The sequence below is a fragment of the Nomascus leucogenys genome, chromosome 13, assembly GCF_006542625.1.
Source record: "Nomascus leucogenys isolate Asia chromosome 13, Asia_NLE_v1, whole genome shotgun sequence".
Classification (NCBI taxonomy): domain Eukaryota; kingdom Metazoa; phylum Chordata; class Mammalia; order Primates; family Hylobatidae; genus Nomascus; species Nomascus leucogenys.
The window spans coordinates 4,936,494-4,964,134 of NC_044393.1; the positions used below are offsets into that span (position 1 = coordinate 4,936,494).

At 48.2% G+C, this 27,641-nt stretch overlaps 1 protein-coding gene across 1 annotated transcript in view; it reads right to left on the reverse strand.

The window, feature by feature from the left end:
* Window positions 1-27,641, reverse strand: part of ZNF831 (zinc finger protein 831) — a 112,976-nt gene that overhangs the window by 46,634 nt on the left and 38,701 nt on the right. Inside the window, exons 2-4 of the mRNA XM_003277514.2 lie at window positions 17,153-20,941; window positions 15,911-16,044; window positions 4,563-4,714 (exon numbers count right to left, since the gene is read on the reverse strand). Coding sequence (XP_003277562.2) covers window positions 4,563-4,714; window positions 15,911-16,044; window positions 17,153-20,905 — 4,039 coding nt within the window. The 5' untranslated portion in view covers window positions 20,906-20,941. The remainder of the gene's footprint in view (window positions 1-4,562; window positions 4,715-15,910; window positions 16,045-17,152; window positions 20,942-27,641) is intronic.

Genomic DNA, 27,641 nt, shown 5'->3' on the forward strand with positions numbered 1-27,641 from the left:
ATCTCTCCTCAGAAAGAAAAAAACACAGGCACACTCACAAGCACACACACACACACACACACACACACACACACACACACGCAAGGTCAGCTCCCTCACCGAGGACCCAGCTCTGATCTCTCCATCCAGGACGTGCCAGGTCAAAGGAGACTCGAGAAAGTTGTTTGTAAGCGGTGGACCGCCAGGCTCAGCTCTGGGTTCCTTTGAAGTGACAGTGCTTTGTCTTCAAACACCCAGTGCCCTCAGAGTGCCTGTCACTCTACAGTGAAATATTGGTATTGGCAAGTGCTGGTAATAAAACCCCTGTGCCCCTTTGATTTCCAGTGGTATTTATTTTAAAGCATTCTTCCACCCTCCAACTTCATGGTGTCCATCATGATCTGTCAACCCCAGCTTGCTGGTTTGCCCTACTAGCCTTCCCGGTTCCCTCTCTGACACTTCAATAAGGAGGAAGCAGTGATTGATATTCTCTGGGCTAGGGCTTCTACCACGTCCTGCAGCTCACAGCTGCCCTGCAGTGGACATCCTCCATGTCCCTTCTAATTGCTGGAGAGGAGGGCCTTTTAAAATGGGAGCCAGGGACCTAGGCCCCTGTTTCAACTTGATGCTCAAATAACAAACATGAAAGCACAGACATTTGTCACCATTCCAGGCTGTTGCTGGGGCCTTATTACCTATGTAAGGGGATGGGGTGGTGGAGCTGTGTTCCCAGCAGGAATCTGAGCTATGGAAAGCCATTTGTTTCTTAGATCTATATTCAGGTTTTGTTTCTGAATTTTTTTTCTCCTTGGATTTGGTTTTATTCACCATTCATTGGTGCCCCTAGTTTGCTCTTGGGATTTAGGTGTGAAGAAAGAAATGAAATGCTGATGTTGAAACAGGATGTTTATGGAAGTGGGAATTCCCCCACATGGAGGGAGCTCAGGATCTCTGGGGCTCCACCATTAGTCCATGGGGTGAGTGTGCAGGACCCTTCCCTGAGGTTGAAGGGAAGAAGGGGTGAAAGGGCTTTTCATTCTGGGCTCTCTGCTCACACTGAGGCCCCCAGGGTCACCATGAGCATGCAGGATAAGCTGCAGATGAGGCAGGGGTGCCAACTTCCATGGAACACGTTGGGAACTGTGTCCCCTGTGGAGTAGGAGAGAGGAGCAGGTGTCCCTGCTGCAGCTGACACAGCCTTATGCTCAGGGCCAGCGTGTGAGCTGGACAAGTCAGGCCACAGCCGGATTTCAGCTCCAACAAACACGATCACATACGTGGCGGCCCCGCGGAGCCCCATCCCGCCGGCCCCTGGGCTTTCTTCCTGAAGGGAAGCCAGTGGGCCCCATAGCTATCAGCATCAAGGCTTACCCGTGGTCACTTGGACAACTGTTCCCCCAAGTGTGGAGCATGTCCTGCTGGCAGCGGCTGGGGCAATTCTGTTTTAATTGTATTAGGTTTATAATAGAACTTTCCTACAAAAATGGTTTACAAACAATGAGAGCCCAGATGATGTGCATTCTTGTGCACTGAGTGTCCATGTGTGTCCCTGCCTTTTTTGTTTACAAACACATTTTAAGGTCACTTCTGTTGGTTCACAGATAGGATAAAACCTGTAAGGATGGTTGAATAGTGGCCCTGAGGTCCTAGTCCATGGAACCTGTGGATGGGTATGACCTGATTTAGAAAAAGGGTCTCAGAAGCAGTAATCAAATTAAGGATCTTCAAATGAGATAAGCCCACGTTTAGTGAGGCTCCTAAATCCAATGACAAGTGTCCTTATAAGAGAAAGACAGAAGAAGATATGACCCACAGTGACACAGGGAGAAGTCCACATGAAGATGTAGGCAGAGGCCACAAGATGTAGGTGAGGCCACAAATCAAGGAAATAGCTGGAGGCCCCAGAAGCCAAAAGAGGCCAGGAGGGATCATCCCCTACAAAGTCCAGAGGGAGCATCAGCCTCTTGGCCTCCAAAACTGGGAGAGAATCCAGTTTTACTGTTCAAAGCCACCACGTTTGTGGCAATTTCTTACAACAACCCTAGGAAACTGATATAGGTGACACCCAAGTGGAGACACTGTCATCAATGGCTGTCCCACATCTTCTGGGGGCCCAGCATGTGCCTAGCCCACCTACACGCTATCTGACCTCCCCATGTTCCCTCTTCTTGACCCTGAGCCTTTATCCACTCAAACCCCAGTCCAGAAAGCCTCTGTCTGTTCTCCCTACATCCAGATTTCCAAAAGAACCCCCATCTTTCCAGAAAGAGCCTCCTTTTTGTGTTCCTCTCCCAACACTAATGAGATGACCTCGTTCTCTGCTGAACAACAAGAAAACACTCATTACCCACATGCACACTCATGGGCACTCAGCATGTGCTAACTGTCATGCACGTGTGTTTATAAGGCTGAGCATATGATGATACTTGGTCATCTGTGCTGGAGTCTGCAAGGCATTGCTGCACCTTGAATCTCACACTGACAGACCATCGACATCCTAGACAGACACGAGATGTCCCAGGGGAAGCAAACAGATCTGCCAATGTTGTTCCCGGTGGCATCTGAGCTAAGGGGTGGACAGTGGGTCAGTCTGTCTGTCTTTGTCCTGTATCACATTTATTGAGGGCAGGGGTCACCTTAGTTCCCCTCCCTGCCACAGTGCCGAGTCCAATGCCTGGGGAGCTAAGCAGGGAGGCTGACGGGGAGTTCCAGGAGCAGCTCCATTTGGCTGTCCTTAAGGTGCTGGGAAGAGAGCTGGTGGTAAGCTCCTCCACAGGGGCAACTGGCAGAGCTCTGGCTGATTCTGTTGGGTTCCACCAATGACCATCAGAACCTCCTAGGTAGCGGGGGCTACCAGCTCTCTGCCAGTGTCTCAGCAGGGGTTCCATCCAAGCTCTACCCCATAAAGGAAAATTCGAGAACTGGAGCTGATGGGGGCAAAAGTAAGGGAAGAGTCCATGGGAACAGGGAACGAGGAGTCAGCCAGTAAGTACCATGACCCCCGAGGCTCACTTCGTACTTGGAGTTCCCATGCCTCTGGAAGTCACCGCCACACACACAATTCTGTGCACAATTCCCAGGTGCCCTGAGTTGGCACTTCAGAGGGTGCTGGGCTGGACCTGGATTCCCAGCTGTGGGTTATGCATTGGAAAACTCTTAAGGAGAGAGGAGGGGCATCCACAGGGCACCTGGAGAGCACAGAGGTGACATCGATGGCACCTGTGGCTGTCACAGGAAGGCCCAATGAGAAAGCAGAGAGTTGCATGGTCCCCTGGCCTTTGTATGGGGGAGAACACCCTCTTGTCCTGGTGGTACAGACCAGCATTTAGCCCTGAGATGCCCTCCATGGGGCATGGCAGCATCAAGCACAGCCCAATGGGCAATTTCACTGGATACAGAGGAGGGAGATGGAGGTGAGGTTGAGAGCCACAGAAGAGGAAGAGACCTCAGAGCCAGTTCCCTGATGGAATTTCCACCTACCCACCCCCCTGCATCCCAGCCTTTCCCACATGGGGCTTGACCCTTGACCTTCCTTAACAAAAACAACCTTTCTTCTTCAACAACTGGCCCCAACTGTAAGATGAATTCTTGCCTGGATTTAAATTCTCTCGGGGAAACAAGACTAGTCCATGTCCTTGCCTACCCTGGAAGGCTTTGGGGGTTGGGGAGCAGAGGTGTGGGGAGAGCACTCAAGTGCCATCTGCCTGTAGGGGGCGCTGGAGCTACACAAAGGTGGAGGCGGAGTTGCCCCAGCAAAGGATCCCCCAGGGCCAAAGACCTCAGGCATGAGGCAGAGCCCAGGGTTAGCCCTTGAGCCAAACAGACAACAATGAACCACAGAAGGATGGTAATTCAGGCACTGCTGGCCAGATGGGACCCTGCAGCCTTTCCCACAGGGTATTCATTTTCCCCCGATCAACAATCAAGCAAGGCTAAGGCTGAGCTCCTTAATGCTGGGGAAAGGGGAGAAAGGGAGAGGAAATTGAGGTCCAGAGAAGTTGAACCATTTGCCGATTGCAGCTTAAAATAGCCATTTTTCCAGGAAGCAGCCCCACTTAGTTCGCCCTTTATTTCCAAGCATGGTGAAGAGTGTGCCTCTTACCGCTTCACATGTAAGCAATGTACCCGGCAGCGTCACATAACTACCCATCTTTCTACTTCACATGGGCTCTCAAGCCCATCCACAGACCCACTTTAGCTTTACAACGACCCTGCAGAGAGAACTGAGTGAGCTTTCTTTTTAGAGATAGTGAAAGTAGAGGCACCAAGAGCTGTGATTCATGTTCTCCTGGGTCCCAGAGGGAACCTGCACCTGGTTCAGAGCTTGGCACAGGTAGCCAGTACTCAAGGATATTGGTGACTTCTCAATATTGAATTCTCCGTCTTCTACCGCATGCCCTCCCCACTAGTTTAGGGTCACTTTGATTCTCTCATAGACGTCATGCCTCTGTTACTCTCCCTTTTGAGCCTGACCCCTGCGGCACTTGGAGCTGACTGCTACCCATCCCGAATCCCCAGTGTCTATGCCTTGGGCAGGTGCCTTCAAGTGCCCAGTCTGGCTGCACCTCCAAAGAGAGCATTACCTGCTATTTCTGAAGAGGTCTGCCCAGGGGTCCTGAATGGCTTCAGTCCCTCGAGTGGGGGAGGGTGGCGGCTTCTTCTTCGCACCCAGGTTGGTGTGCGAAGTCTACTGGCTCTCAGCTGAACACAGCTCTGCAAGAAACTCCCTTTGTACCTGTAGAAGAGAGAAGCACGCTTGCAGTAACCAGCCTGGAGAGCACGTGCCTGGAAAAATCTGGAAAGTCCCTGCAGGGTACCCAGGAGAACACGGGGCTCAACCTCTAACTAGCTGGTCAGCTTTGAGCAACTCCCGATCCCTCCATACCTCATCCCCCACCTCCCCCAGATAATGCGCCTAACTTCAGAGGTTGTTGTAGGAACTAAATGAGGTGGTCACAAAATGCTTCCCAGGATGCTTAGTCATAGCAAGGGCTTAGTCAAGGATAGTTGCTGCAATTAGGTTTTAAGCTACGTGGTCTTGACTACTTGCTTCACAGACTGTCCAACAGCTTATTCTTCAATGATGGAAACGTTCTGTAATCTGCATTGACAAATACAGTAGCCATTAGGCCCATGTAGCTATTGTGCATTTGAAATGTAGTTAGTGTGTCTGAGAAACTGAGTCTTAAATTGTATTTCACTTTAACGAATTTAAATAGCCACGTGTGGCTAGCGACCACCGTACTGGACAGCATTCTTCGTAGACCTTCCATCTGGAGGAGCCCTACCGGATTATCTGATTTATTTGTCTTCAAATAAATTTTCTTCAAATAAAATGCATTTGTCTTCAAAACAAAGTATTCATATCTCAGAGGGATGTGATGAGGGTAGAGAAAGAAAAACACTAGAGCTTCTATTTACATTTATTTTCATCTAGTCTTTCTTATTTGTGACCCCCATATTGGACAACATTCTTCATAGACATTCCATCTGGAGGAGCCCTACCAGATCATCTGATTTATTTGTCTTCAAAACGAAGTATTCACATCTCAGAGGGAAGGCATGATGACAGTAGAGAAAGAAAAACACTAGAGCTTCTATTTACATTTATTTTCATCTAGTCTTTCTTATTTCTATTGTTTCATGTCCTTTCTTGTTTCTATTGTTTCATGTCATAGAGTAGAATATATGTATATTTGTAAATGAACAAATACACATTTCATAGAGTGCAGGCTATAAATTATTTCACTAATAGGAATGTGCAACCACAAACAGGCCATCAACCGAGTATAGCACCCCCATTATACAGGCGAAAGAATGACACGAAGAGCCAGGCCTGCAATATGCCTTAAGCTCTTTTAGAAGATCTTTGCACTGCTTCTAACTGCCTGGTCAAGCCACAAGTAATCCCTTCCCTCTACAAGCCTCAGTTTACAATATTTCTACTCCACAGTGCCCCTCAGAACCGGCTATTTTCCTTTCTCACTTATCTGAGCTACCGCCAAGATCCAGCCGCAGTCCCCTAATCACCAGGGCTGCTCACAGAATTTTAAATAAGATCTGCAGAATGCAGTATCCTCTTGGGCGCTGGTTTTTCCTGGCAGCAACAATGAGAAAGTGACATTTTGTTCATCTTTTCTGGCCTCTGTGTTTGGGAGAAGCTCCCCTCAACTGGGCATGATTGCCTCCCCTGCCTGGGGCAGGAGCTGTCATTCCCGGCGGGGGAGGTTAGTTTGGCGGGCGGGGAGGCAGTGGTGGCTAGTTTGTTCTTTGAAGCAGTTGTCAAGAACACAGGTTCCTGAAAGAGCTATCTGAGCCAGGGTGGGGAGCAACAAACCCCTGAACCAAACCCTGCAGGGCCTGGGTGGAGAGAGATTTCAAAGTGCAGAGACAAAGGGAGGCAGGAAGGGGTGGCACGTGGAGAGAATTCTTCCTCTACCTGCTGCTGGGTCACCTTTGCACAAGTCAGTGGGTGGCTGCCACACACTTGCAGGTGTTAAGAACGGCACAGTTTGAACGGCAGGGAGGTTTTACTTTCAGAAAATTAGCAAGCCGGGTTCTTTCTACTCAAGCAAAATAACAAGAAGAGAGCTAGGAAAGGCCCAGCCTCTGAATTCGCAGTTCATCAAGGTGAAATTTCAAACTTTTCGCCTTCAAGAAGAGCCCAAGCGGACCTTGGCAATGTCTTCAAAGGACTGTTTAGTTTAGTCATGGGCAGGGTACGTTTCTCTCTCTCCTGGTTCTCCCAAAACATTCTGTGTGCAGCCCCTCCTGGAGAAGCAGCATCCTCGCTTAGGAAGGTTTTGCAAGCTCATCTCCATCACCAGCCATGCAAGTCCCCTCAAGGTGTGGCCAGTGCTGTTGGAGCCCCATCCAGGACATTTTCGTCAGGCTGCACCTCCGCACCCGGCTGTGAGGGTGACACGCTCCTCATCCCCTTGCCACCTTCGTCAGGCTCTCTCAGGGAGGGACAGTAGACCCAAGGAGCGGGTCTTGGGTCTTGCAGTTGTACACAGCCCACTGCACACACATTCCCTTCTGGGGTGAAACTATGAGATCTGACGTGCTATTTCCCTCACTTTCCTCTCTTGATCCCACAGAGAAGAACAAAGCAAAGAGAAGTGCAGTGGAGGTGTGGATGGCAGAGCCTCTGTATCTTGCTAAGCAGGACCTGGGAGTGCTGTCAAAGCTCTGGGGCTGTGGCCAACATGACAAAGAGTCTCAGCCACGTGTGGTGGGGGCCACATGCAGCAGAGGCCATGTGGACTCAGGGCCACATCTGTAGGTCTTTGTCTTTACCTCACTGCAGAAATTGTGCTCTCATTACTGAGAGTGCTATCTCATTGAATAAGTAAATTGTGTGATGACTAAAGTGAATAGACACATGGCTTAGACAGATAAACATCCGCTCCATGAGGAAAAGCACTATCTACTAATAGAATTGCATTCTCAAAGCCCAGGATGTTTTTCTTCTCCACTGTCCCCTTCAATGACTAATGTATATTTTAGGGTTTTATAGAGTGCCCTTCTCCCATACAACCTGCAGTCTTCTCCTCGCTCATTTCCATTCACTTGGGGCTTCACAATTCATTGTTCCATTTGTTGGAAGCTTCCTAGGAACAAGTCTCTGAATGTTTCATGCTTCATACAGCACAGTACACAGTTATAAATTAATCAATAAAATCTAATTCCATGGTCCTGTGCTTGCTTTGGGCAAGGCAGGGAGGTATTTTGTGAGGGCTCCGGATCTCTATGCCTCTAGTGAATGTCAGGGCAATTAGGCTTCTGAAGATGAACTTTCTGCGTTTTTCCATTTCCACTCTGAAAGTGGATCCTGCATTTTCTAATCTCTCTCCTTTAACTCATGTAGTTTTGTTAATGAAAACAACCATTTTCATTACAGTGTGGTATTTGTAGTTGGCAAAAAACATAGAGATGAATGAAAGCAGAAAGAAAGGCCCTGAAAAAAACTTCAAGTATAAACGGGAAGCCAAAATTTAACATGTAAGTGGGCAAAAGTGGATTAATGCAGGGGTCTGCTTGATTTTTATGCAAAGGTCCAGCTAATAAATATTTTAGACTTTGTATGCCACAGACAATCTGTGCCATGTATTCTTCTTCTGTTTTTATATGGATGAGCTTTAAAAAAAATAAAAACCAAGCCAGGCATGGTGGCGCATGCCTGGACTCCCAGCTACTCCAGAAGCTGAGGCAGGAAGACCACTGAGGCCAGCAGTGTGAGGCTGTGGTGTGCTATGATCACACCTGTGAATAGCCACTGCCCTGCAGCTTGGGCAACATAGTGAGACCCTGTCGATCAAATATATATAAGTATAAATAATACATTGCTCATGGTTAAAATAAGTTAAAAACCATATTTAACCCATGGTCCATAGTTGTCTTTATAAACACAAATAAAAATAAATCCTTCTATATATATGAATTCATATAAGAAGAAAACATAAGAGAACATATCTGCATATTTTTGAAAGTAGGAAATTGAGAGTAAAGAAAGATTTCTTAGATACACCAAAAAGTAATAACCGTAAAGGCAAAGACAGCCCCATTTGACTACATCAAAATTTATAAATTCTTAATGAAAAAACCATATTATCAAGATTAAAAAAAAGAACTCCATTTCCAACAGCACGGTGGACTCAATGCTCTGACTGATTACCACCAAACTTATCTTTATACCGAAAACAATTAAAAATGCAGCATAAAATGTAAAAATTTTTTAAACTTATATTTAAATTTATTTATGTTCTGATTAAAAGATAAGAAATAGTTCAAAGGCAAAAACCAAGTGAGAGCTGCACCCTGGAAAAGTGAGATTGCTTTCACTTTGAGGAATCTGCCAAACCAGGTGAGGATGACCTTCCCATTTTCATGCTCTGGTGCAGTTGAGGGTACAGGACTCGAAGCCCAGAATGTTCTTCAGTGAGAGGCAAGTGGAAGACCCAACCTCCTTTCCTGCATAAAGCTGAGACCTCTGAAAGGCATACTCTCAGTATGTGGGTGAATTAGAAATAAATACTCCCTACCCCCACTGCCTGCCCGGGGAACATAACAACAAACAAACGAGCACCCCCAGGCACCCAGTGGAAGCAAAACAAATATTTATTGGAGGAATCCACCTTCAACCCACATCTCGAAGTTCCAAAAATATCAACTGACAGTCAAAAATTTCAACACAAACAAGGAAATAAGTTAACATATGTGAGAGCAAATATATAAAACAGGGTCAGATGTGCCAAGACTTCATATGTTGTCATTGTCAGATGCAAAACATTAGATGTGTTTTTTTTTTTTTAAAAATAAAAAGGTTGAAAATAAGAGTCAAGTGCAAGAGACTATAAAATGATCAAGCAAGTTAGAAAAATAATTAAATAAAACTTTTTGGAAATAAAATATAATTCACATCAACAAATTTAAAATTTAAAAGACCAATAAAAGTAGGGGAGATCAACTAAGAGGCACTGCAATAGGCCAGGGACTTCTGATCAAGACTTTGCAGAAGTAACCAGATTTACCATCCCAAGCAAAAAAACTGAATAAAGACACAAAACAATAGTGTTCAGGGCTTTGGACATTGAGCAATAAAGGCAGTGATCCATGAAAGAAGAGAAACAGATGAGGTAAGCCTGATGACACCTCAACTTATTGATGGAGACATTTTCCAGGTCTGGAACCATTTGTTGAAAAGACTATACTTTTTCCACTGAATTTCCTTTGAGCCTGTATGAAAAATCAATTGACCACAGCATGGTCTGTTTCTGTATTCTCTATTTTGCTCCATTGATCTATGTATCCATTTTGATGCAAATACCACACTCTTTGGAATACTTTAGCTTTATAATAAGTCTTAGAGTCAAGCGGCGTAATCAAGTCAGTGTGGTATTTGCATTGAAATAGACAAATAGATCAACAAGTGATGCTGGAACAACTAGATAAGATACCCACATACAGAAATAAGAACTTCGATCCATACATCACACCATATGTAAACACCAAGTGAAAATGAATTATAAACCTAAATATAAAACTTAAAAGTATAAAACTTCAGAGAAAAATTTAGAAGAAAAGCTTTGAAGCTCTGTTTAGGCACACTTTTTTAAGCTATGACACTAAAAACATAACAAAAAAAGGTAAATTAAATTTCATCAAAGTGAAAGACAGTTGCTTTTTAAAAGATGCTACTAAAAGAATAGAAAGATGAGCCATAGATTGAAAGAAAATATTTACAAATCACATCTCCGATAAGGAACTTATAATCAGAGTATATTAAAAAAATTCTCAAAACTCAATAAGAAAACAACCCATTTTTGATGCGCAAAAGATTTGAAGAGACACTTCGCCAAAGAAGATATACAAATGCTAAATAAGCACATAAAAAAAGATGCTGAATATCATCACTTGTTAGGGAAATGCAAATTCAAACTATAAAGAGATACCACTACATAACTATTCAAATGACTAAAACTAAAAAGAATTACCATACCAAGTGTTGGCAATAATGTAGAGAAATGGAACTCTCATACTCTGATAGTGGAGATGTAAAATAATACAACTGCTTTGGAAAACAATTTGGCGGCTTCTTTAAAAGTTAATAATACATCTACCATATGATCCAGGCTTTTCACCTCTAGGTATTTTCCTAAGATAATTTAAAGCATATGTCCATACAAAGGTTTGCATATGAATATTTATAGTCATTTTATTTGTAATAGCCGCAAACTGAAACAAACCAAATGTCTATCAACAAGTGAACATGTATACAAATTGTGACATACTCACTCAATGGCATACTAGTTAGCAATAAAAAGGAATGTGTTCTTGATAAACACAACATGGATGAACCTCAAAATAGTAATACTGAGTGAATAAAGTCAGGCAAAAAAAAAGAGAGCATATATTGTATGATTCTGTTTCAATAAAATTCTAGAAAAAGCAAACTATCCTACGTGACAGAAAGCACATCAGCGGTTACCTAGGGATGGAAGGACTTCAGGAGGGGCAGAAGGGAGGAATTACAAAAGGATAGGAGGAAACTTTTGGGCTTGACAGATATGCTCATGATCCTGGTTATATTGTTTCACAGGTATATACATATGTCAAAATGTATTTAATTGTATGTTTTAAATATGTGCAATTTATTAAAATTTAATTATACTTTAATAAAGCCTTACAAAAATAGTAGATTAAAAAACTGGTAAAATTTTAAAGACAGATTTGAACAAAGTATCCAGATTATAGCACAGAGAAACAAGGTTATTAAAAGTATTAAGAGATATGAAACATAGAAAAGGACTAACATATATTATTTCAGTATTTCAGAAAGGAAGGAGAGGGAACAGGACAGAGACAATATTTGAAGAATGATGGCTAAGAATTTTTTACAGAGAGACACCAATCCACAAATCAAAATAGCCCTGTGGATTCCTAACGGAACAAATAAAAGCAACATACATCTATATACATCAAAGTAAAACTATGGAACACCAAAGGATAAAAGAAGATCTTGAAGGTAGCCAGAGATAAAAGACTTTCAAAAGACAGATGAGTAGTCTAACAGCTGGCTTCTTTATCACAAAATGGAAGCTGACAGATAGTGCAATGATAGCTTTGATGTGCTGAGAAAATAACAGTCGGCCGGGCACGGTGGCTCATGCCTGTAATCCCAGCACTTTGGGAGGCCGACGCGGGCGGATCACGAGGTCAGGAGATCGAGACCATCCTGGCTAACACGGTGAAACCCCGTCTCTACTAAAAATACAAAAAAATTAGCCGGGCGTGGTGGCGGGCGCCTGTAGTCCCAGCTACGCGGGAGGCTGAGGCAGGAGAATGGCGTGAACCCTGGGGGGCAGAGCCTGCAGTGAGCCGAGATCGCGCCACTGCACTCCAGCCTGGGTGAAAGAACGAGACTCCTTCTCAAAAAAAAAAAAAAAAAAAAAAAAGAAAGAAAATAACAGTCAACCTGGAATTGTGTATCCGGCAAACTATTTTTCAACAACAATGATGAAATAAATATATTTACAGAGTAATAAAAACTAAGAGAATTTTCTTCTCTAATAAAGGAAATTCTAAAGAATATGATTTAGGTAGAAGAAAATAATCCCAGAAGATCTGACATGCAGAAACAAATGAGAAGACAAGAGATGGGCAATTATGTGGGTACATATAAATAAATGGGCTTAAAAAGACAAGTAATAGACTTTGAAACATATTTGCAGCATATACAACAGGGAAATAATACACACGAATCTAGGATATATATAGAATCCTATAAATTATATTCATCGCTTAAAAAATCTGATAACAACAAATATTAGGAAGCATATGAATGAAGGGCAAACTCTCACTCATGAATGAGACACTCTACAGCAATCAGGATGAATGAATTTGATCAGTATGTCCTGACACGATGAGATCTTCAAAAACACAATGTTGACCTCAAAAATCAAGCTGAAGAATGATAAATGATAAATAATTATGATACTTTCATATGTACTTTAAAGACACCAAACAATATTATATATTATTGGTGATTTGCAAAGTATGAAAACACAGATTGATATGATTTGTGCCAAATACATAAAACAACATAATCATCTTTAAAATTCTTCTTTTCTATATATTGTTATATAACATTTAAGGTACTATTTTACTTAGAAGAGAACTGTATCATTCTCTGTGAGCTAAGGACTATAGAGCAATCTCTGCTGCAGTATTTCATTTTCTGTAGAACATTAAGACAACTGAAATGAAAGTGGGAAAATGAATCAAGAAGTAGGCTTCCTTCTTGAGGACAGAACACAAGGGTTACATGATAGAAGATGGATAGATAGATAGATAGATAGATGATTGATATGTAAGTGGATGGGTGGGTAGGTGGGTGGGCAGATGGACGGATAAATATCTACAAACATGTGTGTGGGTGGTTGGACAAACAGTGTGGTAGGCAGAGTAATACCTCCCCTCAAAGATGTCCATGCCTAGATATCCATGCCGTCATGGTGCTGATGCTTTTTCTGAGACAGGGGAGCCAGCCATGTGAGGAGCAAGAGGAGGAGTGTACAGGTGGAGGTAGAGGGACTAGCAGGTGCAAAGGCCTTGAAGCTGGAGTTAACTCAAAAGACAGTCATGAGCCAACAAAAGGATCAATGATAAACAAATCATAATCAACCAATAAATGTTCGTGGATATAAAAAGCTCAACAGCTTCCTCCTCATTTGACCCAGCCAGGAGCTCTTGGTTAGAGCTCTAAGTCCTTGTTCAGACTCCTCCCTGTTCTGCAATGCCCCTGCCCCCTCCTGTGCCCATCCATGGGCTCTTGTTGTGATTTGTTGAGTGGAGAGGCCGTCTAGTTCCACAAGGCCAGCTATTAAGGCCAAAATTTGCAAACTCAAATGCTATGGGGGCCAGGTAGATAGCATAACGGAGAGAGGCTGGCCGAGGGTAAGACATTAGGGAGAGGTGAGCTAGAGAGCGCAGCAGAGAGCACAGCTCTTACCCACAAGGGGTGGCCACTGCTCATCTCCATCTGGCTGTTGCCATGTAAGGAGGCAGGCCCAGTGTCTTCAGAGCTTCCCATATTTCAAGAAAAGTTAGAAATCCAGATTTTTATGAGAAATCTTTATATCTAATTATGTGGCTGCTAAGTGCCAAAAGTTTTAAAGCACTGGCCTAACAAGGGTCTTACATGCACTGTGTTTGGCCCAAGAGCTGCTAGTGGGTTTGCAAGGTGTCCTGGAGTGATATCTCCAAGCCTCCTGGGCTCCAGTCTGGGACCCTCAGCCTGGATTAAGAAAGTTTCCTCGGCCACCTCCAGGTGTGGGCACCAGGCGCACAGCAGGCACAGGGTAAATATTTTCGAATTAGTCAAGCTGAAGTCTTGGGAAAGTGGGAGCTGTTCATGAGGCAACCCATCCTCTTCCCTCTCCCCACATCTTTCCAATGATGCCTGGAGGCTTCAGGCTCATCAGCTGTCAGTCAGATGTAACTGAGCGCTTCCTCCTTATTGCTGAGATACTGAGGAGGACCACAACCACTAGCCGATGTCCCTTGTTTCCCAGAGCCCCGCATGCAGCTCCTCCGTCTGCATGGCATGCATTCCCCTTTCCTCCGAGAGCGGCACTCGAATTTTCCTTTGGAAGACTGTCCTTCCCACACCACCAAGTTTGGGCCAGGGCTGATGATGAGGCTTGGAGGCCCCATTACACAGGCAGGGAGGCCTTCTTCTGTGCAGACTACCTTGAGTCAGGCTTCTGTCTCAGGACCCTGAGTGATCCATGAGAAAGGAGGGACGCTGGAAAGGAAAGCCCCACTCCTCCAAGCCTGCTCTGGGGGCCACACCAGCACCAGCACCTGGCTGTGTCAGAAATGCAGAATCTCAGGCACTGCAAGAAAAATCTAGAAAATGCCAGGCCACTAGCATGCCCAGGACAGGCTGGGGTGCACCAAGACAAGCGACTAGTTGGCACACAGGCTATAGAAGGAGACTGGCTGGTTCAAATCTGGGTCCTTGGGGAGGTTATCTAAGCTCTCTGTGTCTCCATTTCCTCATGAGAAAAATGGGGCTAATAATACCATCCACATCGTGGGCAGTACCTTGTGGGATCTCCTGAAACAACGCACACCAGAAAGCGATTAGGGAAAGCCTGGCACACTGCAAGTGCCCCATAATGTTAGCTCTGGAAACATGGTCCCGGCAGACCATTGATAGAGGCAGGAGGGGGGAACCAAAAGAGAAGAGGTCATCTCTAGCCACTGAGGGTCTGAGCAGCTACAGGGGAGAGTTAGGAATTTGGATCGCCCCTTGAAGAATATCCAGGCTTTGGATAAATTACTGACAGGCCGGGTGCAGGGGCTCACGCCTATAATCTCAGCACTTTGGGAGGCCAAGGCGAGAGGATCGCTTGAGGCCAGGAGTTTGAGACCAGCCTGGGCAATATGGCAAAACCCCATCTCTACTAAAAATACAGAAAAAAAAAAAAAATAGCTGGGCGTGGTGGCCCATGCCTGTAATCCCAGCTGCTCAGGAGGCTGAGCAGGCAAATTGCTTGAACCCCCGAGGCAGAGGTTACAGTGAGCCGAGATCGCGCCACTGCACTCCAGCCTGGGCAACAGAGTGAGACTCAGTCTCAAAAAAGAAAAAAAGGAAAAAAAAGGACTGACAGCCTAGGGGGAGAATGCTGACAGGTTGACAGCTGAGGTGTGGACTATAGATGCATCAGGGATCTGGGATTAGAATGTGGATTAGAGAATGGGATGAGGGTGGAGGGCAAGCAGGAGAGGAGGAGATCACGGGGAAAATGAGGGTAGAAAGAGGGCAGGGGTTAGAGAATTTGCAGCCTGAAGGGTTTTAAGCAAAGGAGAAAGACAATCCAAGAGAGACACAATGAAAGAGTGGCAGGAAAATCCGCAGTGCCTCCCGTTTGTTGGGAGTGGATATGTGCATACGCATACCGCGAAGAAAAGTCTGGAAGGGCACACTCCTGAATGTTCACGGTGATTATCTCTGTGTGGCGAGATTACTAGGATGTTTTATTGTCTTCTCTTTGCTCATCTGTATTGTCTAATTTTTCTGCAAAGGACATTCATTGCTTGCATAATTAAAAACGCAATAAAAGCTGTAAATAATTAACAGGCTCTCTCTTCCGGACTTAAGTTGAATGGATGTGTTTTCAACCCAGTTATTTCAAAGATTTGCTGGATTGCTGGCCTTAGAAAGGCACCATCAAAAAATACACAGGCGTGAGTTGTAAGGGGTGGGGGACTAACGGGGAAACAAATTCAATCCTTTAATCATGAAACTCTAAACCCTAGGAAACAGGAACTCTTTCTCTGGAGCACACGGATACCTTTCAAATCCCATAGTAAATTCTTCTTGGGGTTTTGTGGAAATGACAGAGGCGGCCACTCACCCTACCTTTTAGGGTTGATCCTCCGTTTTCCCTGCTTGCTGTTCCCACGAGACATCTTTGCCCTCCGAGGCAGGCCTTTCTTCCATTCTGGCTCAGACACCTGGTGCTGGGACATCACCCCCGGGACTGTTGGGTAGAACTGAAAACACCAAGCATGTGGGCATCACATTACTCAAAGTCCTCATGATGAGGAAAACTCCAAAGGGTTCTCGCTCTGCAGACGAGATGCCTGTCTTCAGAAATCAAAATGGAAATACTGCATCGCTAAATGGCCTGAGCCCCTGAGAAGTTCAACCAGGCAACGGCAGAGCGTTCCTGGACAGAACCTCCCGAAACCCTGCCTGGGCTCGATCCGCAGAGGAAAGCCTATGCCATCGGTGTTAACTGGAGGCCAAAGAAACACGGTGACCGGCCCCTTTACTCTCCCCTAAACCCACCTCCCGGGAGCCCCCGCACCCCTGGAGCCCTCCTGACTAACCCGCTACTCTCACGATGAAAACAGCACTCCCCACAACTTTGGTTCCACCTAGGGAAAGCCGAACAGCCTGCAAGACTCTGGTCTCCGGGCCTTTGTCACTGTCCACAAGGGTGAAATTACTGCTGAGCCTCCAGGACCGTCCTCAGTGGCCGTGGCCCAAGCCACCCCAGAGCAGGACTAAGCCCTCGGTCATCACAATCAGGTGCGTGAACCCCCTCTCAAGGCGGAGCTCTGCATTATCATTGCATCACCAAGTGAGGACACCTGTGAGCATCCACCACCTTCCCCCTTCTATCTCTGCTCCCAGGAACCTCAGAGAGAGGGCTGAGTCCAATCAACAGTAATTCCTTCTCCAGAATCCCCAGTATAATGACTCTCTCAATTATTAGGAGTCTCTGGTTTATAATCTTAGAATGATCCAGAGAGATCACCTCTCTGATGGAGTGTTTCATTTTACTTTTTGCTTCTGTTACCAGGAAGCTCACTTAAATTTTACATTTGGTTATGAAGACTATCTCACCTAATGTCTTGAGCACAGTAATTCTTTCCTTTGGAATTTATGTTTTCCGCAACTCCGTTTTGGTTTGCACTGGGGCCTTTATTCCTTCCTGCCGTCTATGTGGTATCCCCAGCCTCCCTCATGAACAAGCAAGCAGTGAACAGCAGATGCTACATGGGATGGCTTCAGACTTCCTTCCCTCACGAGAGGTCTTACGGGATAATGACATGCTCTCACAACCCCGGGCCCTGGGGCAAAGCCCAGCTTTACCTTGGACATCTGCGCCGGCCCTCCTTCTCCAGGGCTTGTCCAAGTCCATCCTCCATTGCTCCCAGGAGGGCCACTGGGACCCTCATCTCGGAGGCTGCTACCAGGAAAGTGCACCGCCAAGTACGCAGACGCCGCCTTTGCCTTCTGCTCCGCGGGCAGAGGGACACTGCGGCTCAGGCAACACCACGTGAGTCGCGGCTCAGCCTTCAGTGAGGGAAAGGGGTTGTGGGGGTTGTGGGGGCTGTGGGGGCTGTGGGGACTGTGGGTGCTGTGGCTCCAGGACGTCCCTGAGTGGGAAGATAGGGCCAGCTCTGGCCAGCCTGGGGGCACACCCTGAGGCCGAGTGAGGGCAGTGAGGAAGGAGCCAGGCTGGAGGGGGGAACACGGGTCGGGGCCCACCAGGGGCCCTGAAGAAGGATCTTCTGGGGCATTCCCAGGAGGCTCCCCTAGCTCCCAGTTGGGTACCCAGGGATTCGGGACATCCCCAGAGGGCCTGGCCCTTGCCAAAATGCTGCCCATGCAGAGGCGCTGGATATGGTGGCTTTCACCCTCCGCGTCCTGAACTAAGTGTGCCCCACACGTTGGAGTGGGTGGGGAGGAGGTGGCCTCCCTAGGATCCCCTGGTGCTGAGATAGGTGACTCCCTGGCTGCTGGTCTGCTAGTGGCCATCCTGTCCCCCTCGTCCCCCACCAACTGTGCCCCTTTTCTCCTGTCCTGTGGCCTGGAACAGCTGGGGTCCTCCAGGATGCTGTCCGCCTCGCCTGGGGAGGGGCCTGAGGCTGGCCTGGGAGAAAGAGGGGTCCCCAGTCCTGACCCAACAAATGATGCCCTTTCTTCAGGCCACCCACTGCTGCAGAGAGAGTCCTGGCTGTGCCTGGGTCCCCAAGGAATGGGCAGTGGTGAGGGGGTCTCTGCCTGAGGTAACCTGAGGAGGTACTTGGGGGAAAAGGCATTGTCTGCCAGGGCAGAGAGGACTCTAGGAGCCTGAGGTGGGGTGGCCAGCGGGGGGTGCTCCCCCGGGGCTGAGGCTGCAGGATGCAGTGGGGTAGCCTTGTCCCTTGGCCCCACCCTCTTCAGGGCAACAGAAGCAGCAGCCAAGGAGGCTTCAGAGGACTCCAGAGGCTCGCCCACCTGCCTGGCACTCTCCTTTGAGCCCCCTGGCACCTCCCCAGGATCGGCATCCTGCTTCTGGGATGACAAAGAGGCAGGCTGCATGGGCCCACCTGGGGTCTCTGCGCCCACAGGCTCTGGTTGCTCCCGGCTGTGCAGGTCCTCCACTTTCAGCTTCTTCCTCTCCGAGGGGAGCTTGTCCTCCCCAGAGCCACTGCTGGGCCATCTCAGGACAGTCTGGGCCCACAGGCAGGTCTCCTGAACATTCCCCGCACCTCGGGCACCTCCTTCCAGCTTGGGGTCTGGCAAAACTGTCCTGGGGGCCTCTAGGTCACCCCCTTTGAGGGGGCCAGGTGCTGGGGGCATCTGCCACCCCAGTTCCAGCCTTCCATTTGGAGAGACCAGGGGGCTCCTACTGCCTGAACAGGGACTGTCTCTGCCGCCCAGTGCATGGGATGACACGGCCTCTTCCACCCTGGGTCGGTCACAATCTCCTGTCCTGGCCACCGTCTCCCCATGCTTAGTGGGCTCAGTCACCAAGGAGGCCTCCGGGGCTGGTGGATTTCCCCAAGGCTCTGGCGTTGCCCCTGTGGATGTGTCCTCATGGACAGGGGTCCTCCTGTCTTGGGTGGGGACTGTGCCTGAGCTCTCTGCTGCCTCTTTCTGCAGAGGAAGTCCCAGTTCTGCCCCACTGCCCATTCCCACCTCCCTGGTTTTCTTGCCTCCATGGGGACTGGCTTTCATTTTCTGGTAGATCCTTTTGAACGTCTCATCCCCGTACACCTGCCACTTCTCCTGGGAGAACATCTTCAGCCTTCTCTGGCCACACTTCCTGCCGCCCACTCTGCCCTTGCTGGCCATGGCCTCCCGCGCAGCAGTTCTCTTTGCATCTGTGTCCTCTGCGGGCACCAGGGCATCGCCAGTGGGGGTGCCTGACAGGTCCTCCACCGCGGCCTGTCTGACCAGGGCCCGGGGATGCCCACTGGGAACGTCAGTCGAGCTTAGTCCCGAGCGGCAGCCCAGACGGGCTGGGCCGGGCCCGGGGCTCAGAGGCTTCTGCGTCCTGGACCAGGGGTCCCGGGGCTCCCTGGGCTCCAGCCACGTCCTGGAGCCCTCAACGAAGGGCAGCGAGTTGCTCCTGGTGATGGGGACACATTCCACGGTGGTGGAGAGCTGAGTGGGGACGGAGTGGAAGAAGAGGGGCCGAGACTTGTCTGGGGGCGTCCAGGTGGAGCGCACGGGGCCTGGGGTCCTCCTACGGCCCGGCTCCAGCGCGCGGATGTCAAAGTGGAAGGAGTCCTTGTAGGTGTAGGGCGTGGGCAGGTCGATGCTGCCCTGTTTGGACAGCCCGGTCTTCCGGGGCCGTACGTTGTCCAGCTGGGCATCGTCCACCACCGCCTGGTTGTGGGAGATGAGCCTGGCGATGCGCTCCTCCAGCCGCTTCTTCTCCAGCTCCAGGCCAGCTTCTCGCACCCCGGGCTCGGCCCCTGTGCCCCCTGGCCCAGGGCCCGGGCCGCCCTCCCCCTCGGACTCGGCGCTGTGCTCTGAAAGGCTGTGCAGGGGGCTGCAGGGCGCGGCCGGCTGTTCCGCACTGTCGGAGCGCGACAGGTACCCCGAGTCAGTGCTCTCACACTTCCGCAGCCGGCCCTCGGGGGCCTTGGCATCCCAGGGCTTCTCGGCTGCCGTCGCCTGCTGCCGCTGCAGGGCGCACGGCTTCCAGGCGGTCGGGGACTTCTGCTCTGGCAACTTGCGCCAGGGCTGTGTGCTGGCCGCGGGGAGCCCAGGTGATGCCATGGGGGCAGAGTCCCAAGGAGCCTCTCTGTCGGCAAATGCGGACCCTGGACACGGAGCGACTTCGGTCTTCACATCCAGGTTCTTGGCAACTAGGGGCACGTGGGCACCCGGAGAAAGTGGTCTCTCCGAGGCCCTTTCGCGCGTCCCCTGGCTCCTGCTCTCGGCCCTGCCGTCTGGTCTGGGGGGCTCTCCGGCCTTGTCCCCTTCCTCCAGGAGACCGCCCCCTGCCCCCTCGGACTCCGAGGACAGCCGGGAGTTGTTGAGGTGCGTCTGCGTCCGCCTGTGCTTGTAGAGATTGCTCTGGGTCTTAAAGGCGATGCCGCAGGTGGCGCACGGGAAGGGCCTCTCGCCCGTGTGGGACCGGATGTGCTTCTCTAGAACACTGGGCTTCAGGCAGTCGCGACCACAGTGCGGACACAGGTACTTGCCCGCATTCCGCACCTTGCCTGGGCTGCCCAGCGTGGGGCCCAGGCCCGGCGACAGGACAGGCAGAGTGCCCACGATGTTCACCGTCAGCGTAGGGGCCGCCGGCTTCCCCACCTGGGTGGGGCCAGGCCCTTCAGGCTGCAGCACAGGGCTGAGTATGAAGGGCACGTTGCCCCCATCTAGGCTGCCCGTCACTAGCGGAGCACGCGGCTGCAGGCCCCCGGGAGGCACCGTGTGGTACAGTGGGATGGGCAGGGCCTTCAGGAACACAGTGGGGGCCAGGCCCTGCTCTGGTGGCAGAAGGACAGGGCCCAGGGTCAGGTGAGGTGAGGCCTGGCCACCTGGGGCCCCTGGAAGGCCAGGAGTGGGAGCTGGCTGGTCCCTCGCAGGAGGGGCAGGGCAGGTGGGTTCTGGAACCTCCATTCCGCATCATCTGGATGGCCCACGATGCTGGACAACCTGCAGACAACAACCAAACTTTACCATGGGCACCTCTCTTCTCTCCTCATGCAGTAAATCTTCCCTACCCTGCACCAAGCACTTCACCACCCAACGGAAGCCTGACAATCCCCCAAGGAATGTACTCTCATCCCAAGCGAGAGGAAGGTACTCTCATCCAAAAGGGAAAGCTGAGGCTCAGACAGCAGAAGTAACTGGTCACGCAAGCTGACACGTGGCAAAGCGGGATTTGGACCCAGATCTGTCTGAATCCTGCCTCTTATTTAACATGCCATCTGCACAGGTCCATGGCAGGTTTGCCATCATCATGCCCTGGCAGCAGCACAGTGCCACATGCAGAGACACTCAGAAAATGTGCTGACTTCATGAAAAAGTCATGCAGCTTGTCAAGGTCCTCGAAGTTCACAGTGATTCCGTGAACTTGCACAAATCCCTTTTCTTCTGTGGGACTGTTTCCAGATCTGCAAAATGGACAAGGAATCAGGGCCTTCCCACCTTGAGGTTCTGAGTCTCTGCTGCAGGATGAAGACAGTAAGAAAAAAAATTGACCTAAGGAAAGGCTTGCCAGATTTAGCAAACAAAAATCCAAGACTCCCAGTTAAATTTGATAAACAATGCATAGTTCTTCAGTGGGAGTATGTCCCAAATATTGCATGAGAATTACTTTTGGTATAAGTATGTCCCAAATCTCACATGTGCCATGCTTATACTGAAACACTGAGCACTGCTTATCTGAAATTCAAATGTGGCTGGGCATCCTGTATTTGATCTGGTGATGCCACCAGGAAAAGGAGAACTTCCTCAGCCTCAAGACAAGACTTAGGTCTCTACTCAAAGGTGGGGCTTCCAAAGCCCCTCCAGACTGAGTTAGGACAAAACTGCTTCCCTCTAAGCCAAGAGGAGTGACTTGGCAAATGCTAGGGGAGGGAGTAAGAGAGGTCCAGCTATGCTCTTCACATCACAAGGAAAAGCCAGATTCAAGAAGGAAATTCTGGACAGGCCCGTGACTAGAGAATCAGGGGTCCCCAGATCCTTTTTCCACAGACACCCATCACCAAGGAGCACCATAAACACATTTCACCCATCCCCAGCTCTGTTCCCCAAGAAAACAAAACACATTCCAGCCGTTAGCAGGAAGGGGTTCTAAGCAGGGTGTGGTAGAAATAGTAGCACGGCTGGACATGGTGGCTCACGCCTGTAATCCCAGCACTTTGGGAGGCTGAGGCGGGCAGATCACCTGAGGTCAAGAGTTCAAGACCAGCCTGGCCAACACAGTGAAACCCCGTCTCTACTAAAAATACAAAATTAGCTGGGCATGCTGGCAGGAGCCTGTAATCCTAGCTACTCAGAAGGCTGAGGCAGGAGAATTGCTTGAACCCTGGAGGTGGAGGTCGCAGTGAGCCAAGATCACACCACTGCACTCCAGCCTGGGTGACAGAGTGAAACTCTGTCTCAAAAAATATACAAATAAAAGTTTAAAAATAATAAAAAACACAGAAGTAGTGGCACATTGAGCTGGCTCATACCACTCACAGTGGCCCAAGAGAGCTGATTGTTAAATTTTCAAACAGTGCGCAAGCCAGTTGTGAAACACAGCCATAATTAAAAGATACATTACATAAACTTACAATCAAATAATGTTAAAAACAAACAAATGACAACTGGATAATTTAAAATTGATTACAGATCTAAATATGAGCGCTAAAGTTATAAAACTCTTAGAAGACAACGGATTAAAACTTCATGACTTTTTTGGATTTAGCAATGGATTTTTTTTCTTTCTTTTTTTTTTTTTGAGATGGAGTCTGGCTCTGTCGCCCAGGCTGGAGTGCAGTGGCACGATCTCGGCTCACTGCAACCTCTGCCTCCTGGATTCAAGCTATTCTCCTGCCTCAGCCTCCCGAGTAGCTGGGATTACAGGTGTGCACCACCATGCCCAGCTAATTTTTGTATTTTTAGTGGAGACCAGGTTTCACCATGTTGACCAGGCTGGTCTCGAACTCCTGGCCTTGGGTGATCCACCCGCCTCGTCCTCCCAAAGTGCTGGGATTATAGACGTGAGCCACCACACCCGGCCGCAATGGATTTTAAAATATGACACCAAAAATACATGCAGCAAAAGAAAGATAAATTTGATTTCAAAATCTAAAACTTCGGTTCATCAAAGGATACTTTCAAGAAAGTGAAAAAACAGTCCACAGAATGGGAGAAAATATTTGCAAATCATATGCATGATATATCCAGAATATATAAAGAACTCTTAGAATGCAACAACAAAAGACAACCCAATTTATTTTTTTATTTTTTATTTTTTTGAGATGGAGTCTCACTCTGTCGCCCAGGCTGGAATGCAGTGGCATGATCTCAGCTCACTGCAACCTCCACCTCCCGTGTTCAAGCGATTCTTATGCCTCAGCCACCTGAGTAGCTGGGACTACAGGCGTGCACCACCACGCCCGGATAATTTTTGTAACAACCCAATTTAAAAATGAGCAGAGGACTTGAATAGATTTTTTTTCTCCAAATACCCAAAAAGCATATAAAAAGATGCTTCATACCATCAGCTGTTAGGGAAATGTAAATCAAAACCACAATGAGATAGGTCTTCACACCAACCATGGCTATAGTAAATAACAATAATAAACTAATAAGCAATAAAATAACAAGTGTTGGTGAGGATGTGGAGAATTTAGAACCCATAAACACAACTGGTGGGGATATAAAATGATGCAGCCACTTTAAAAACAACTGGGTAGTTCCTCAAAAAGTTAAACATGTATTACCATATGATCCAGCAACTCTACGCCTAGGTATATACCCCAAAGAATTGAAAACAGGTATTCAAACAAAAACTTGTACATGCATGTTCACAGTAGCTTTATTCAAAATAGCCAAAAGAGAGAAATGACAGAAATGTCCATCAGCTGATGAGTGGATAGACAAACGGCAATATACCATACCGTAGAATCGTAATCAGCCACAAAAAGCAACGAAGTGCTTGCACATGCTACAACATGGATGCACCTTGAAAACGTCATGCTACATGAAAGAAGCCAGACACAAAATATCACGTGTTTTGTAAATGCATTTGTATGAAGAACCTGGAATAGACAAACTCATGGAAACAGAAATTATAGTGGTTGCCAGAGGAGGGAGGAGAATGGGGAATGAGGCTTTAACTGGGTACAACGTTTCCTTCTGGGGTGAGGAAAATGTTTTGGAACCAGACAGAGGTGGTAGTTCATAAAACTATGAATGTACTAAATGCCATAGAATTGTACACTTTCAAATAGTTAAAATGGTTAATTTAATGTTATGTGAATTTTACCTCAATTGTAAACAGGTACTGTCTCAATTTTTTAAAAAGGTATTGTCTTCATTGAGCAAAGGTACTCAATTTTTTAAAAGTACTTTGGGCTGCTATAACAAAAACACCCTAGATTGGGTAGCTTAAATGACAAATATTTATTTCACACAGCTCTGGAGATGGGAAATCCAAGATCAAGTCCAAGACAGGTTCAGTGCCTGGCGAGCGCCTGCATCCTGGTTCCTTGCTTGCTGCCGTCTTCTTGCTGCCCCCTCACATCATGGAAAGGCCAGTGGAGCTCTCTGGGGCCCCCTTTATAAGGCACTCGTTCCACTCATGAGGACTCCACGTCATGACCTGACCACCTCACAAAGGCCCCACCTCCTAATACCATCACATGGGGAGTGAGGATTTTACATGTAGATTTGGAGCTGGGGGGAAGAAACATCCAGTTCACTCCAGCTCCTACATACTCAGAGCTCACCACCTGCTAAGGATTCTATGGCATCTTCCATTCTCAGGGATCTTGGGGCCATTTATGTGGAATGTGCTGGTGTGGTGGGAACGCTCCCTGGCAGTAGTGGAACGTCACACCTCTGGCTCTTCCCAACCTCAGCATCAGTAGCATCATGTTCACAGCGTGAACTGGCCACAGTGGAAGCACTGACACCACAAAAATCAGCAAATGCTACAAGTGAGTCCTTTTTTTTTCATCCTGAAAGCCAGTTTCAACATTTACCAGCACACCACTGAGCAGAAGGGAGGACCCAGAAGACCACTGCACCCACTCTCTGTCCCTCTCCTAAACCTCTGGTCTCATTATGAATCTCACCACACCACGCCATCTGCCAGAGCCCCTGGCTTCAAAACAATCTGAGACGTTCTAATTTTTTAAGGAAAGATGTAAAGGCAGGAATCTTTAGAGATTAACAGATGGCTACTAGAATGGATAAGAGCTAATAGGAATGGAAGATAAAGGCTTACCTCAAGACGCTGCAACCTTTCTACTAGCTGAGAATTTCAGGAACCTCCCCAGGAGACCAGTAGGCCTGAATTCCTGTCTCTGCTTAACCATCTTGCTAGAGGGTGGCCCTGAGACTGTTTCCTCATCTCTAAGAACAGTGGCATTGGGGCAGAGCCACCAGGAGGATCAGATGAAATAAGTTATGTGAAAACACCAAGTGCTGTGCCCAGCACAGAATAAGCGCTCCATTTATTTCAGTTTTCAATTATACGCCATAATATTTTGAACTATTAACTACCGGTTCCTCCCCCACCCTGTCTTCCTCCTACCCTTGTCTCTTCCCCCATCCATCAGCTCAGCAGTCTCCATGCATCGCCTCTAGCAAGGGATGCTGTCTCGGGGTGGGTTCCTGAGAAAAGGATTCCATTCCAAGTATTTTATTTGGGAGGTGATCCAAGGAAACACTTGTAAGGAAAGGTGAAGGAGGCTACAAAATGTCCAGTAAGTCCCCACTGTGGGTGACTGGAGCTTAATCCCACTGGGGGACACCAGGAGATCGTGTAGAACATGCACCCCAGGGGGAAGTGAGCTGCCTGCATCGGGAGCAGGCATGTCCTGGCATTTCCAGCTGTGTGCATGAATGCACGGGGCAGACTCTGTGGCCACAGGGAGCCATCAGACACAGAAGCACTGCCTGCAGTTGGCTCTTAAATGCTGAGTCGGAGAATAGGTGGGCAGGGCTTCTGTCTGTTCCTGTGGCAGAAACTCAGTAAAGGCGTTTTAATTCCAGAAGCCCTAAACCCTAAGGAAAGTGGATGAGTACGAGCCTGTTATCCTAATCCCCCGGTTATAATGGTGATGGGTGGGGAGGTCATGGAAGGGAGGAAGGGAGGAATAAGTCTGTCCAGCTCCTACCTCAGTGGCAATTCCTGCTCCATTCCCCAGGGCAGTCTGGAAAGAGGGGTGCCACCAGGACACAGAGCATCAGCAGCCCGGAGCACGTGTCCAGGCAGGAGGACGAGGCAGACACAGAGCTCTCGCTGCAGGACGAATTCCAGAGCACCCAGAAAGGCCCTGAAGTGGCTGGGAAAACGGGGCCAAATTGAGGGGGTTGTCACCTGAGGGGTGTCTCAGTGGGGGCCTGCCTGGGGAGCTGAGGGCTGAGCATCACATGCCCCCAAAAACTTTAGCCCAACCTGGGAGTAGGGGGAAGAGGAAAAGGAGCCCAGAACTAACTCTCACAGGGTGGGAGGCTTGGGGCTTCAAAATAGAAATGCCAAGAAAAGAGTGCTACGTTTCTGACACACCTGCCACGATGATCATTTTGTGCTCTCCGCAGCCTGTTCTGTGATCACAGCGAAATTGACGCCTTTGAGTAACAGCTGATCCCTCCTGGCAAGATGACAGCTGACTAACACCTTCCTCCAGGGAGATGCCGCTTTTCTCAGGAAAACCTCAAAAGGCTGCAGACAATTTTGCTCACTCTGAATCAGGGAGATGGCAAGTCCTATTGTCCCCATTGGACTGATGGGGAAGCTGGGGGCCAGGGCTGGGAAGGCAGCTCCCTAGAAGGCTTACCTCTTTGTATGAGTGAGGGAAGCGTCCAGGATAGCCCCTTGGTCACCTGGACTGAATGCCAAGTCCTCACCCTGTTGCCATCCCCAGGCTCCCGCATGCAGGGAACTTGGCACGTCCCTCATCTGCCACGTGTGCAGCTCCCCACCTCCTCCCAATTCCCCCCACAAACAGTCATATCTTTCGGCGCAAAAGTGCAGCTTTATGGAGGAGAGGGGAACAAAGAGGTGGGAGAAACTTGAAGAGAAGAAATGACAATTTCCCAAGCCCTCCTTTGCAAAACCAAACCATAAATGAGCCTGGGCAAAGAGAGAACATGAAAATGCCATAAGTAGGTTTTTAGAATTTACATTTAGGGCCCCAAAAGAGAAGGCCATGGAGAAGCATATTGGACACGTTAAGCAGATAGAACTTGGGTACTAAGATGGCTGGTGTAGTTACAAGTTTCCCAAACTTCTGTTCATCCTGGACCACCATCGCCCACTCCGCCGCATATGGGGACCACTTACGCTGTTACTCAGTCCCCACCCTACCTGTGTAGAGCCTCATGGCTGGAACACCGTTGCTTTATAAGGCATGCATACAATGTGAATGTACTTCATGCCACTGAACTGTATGCTTCACAATGGTGAAAGTGTTATATTTTATGTATATTGTATCACAATTTTCAGAAAGTAAAAAAAAAAAAAAAAATGGGAGGAAGAGGAACTATATCATTGCCCAGTGAGTTGAAAACTGAAATTCACACAAAAACCTGCACGCTGATGTAAACATCAGCAATTGTACTTGTAATTGCAAAAACCTGGACGTGAGCAAGATATCCTTCAGTAAACAAACATCAGTAAACACACATC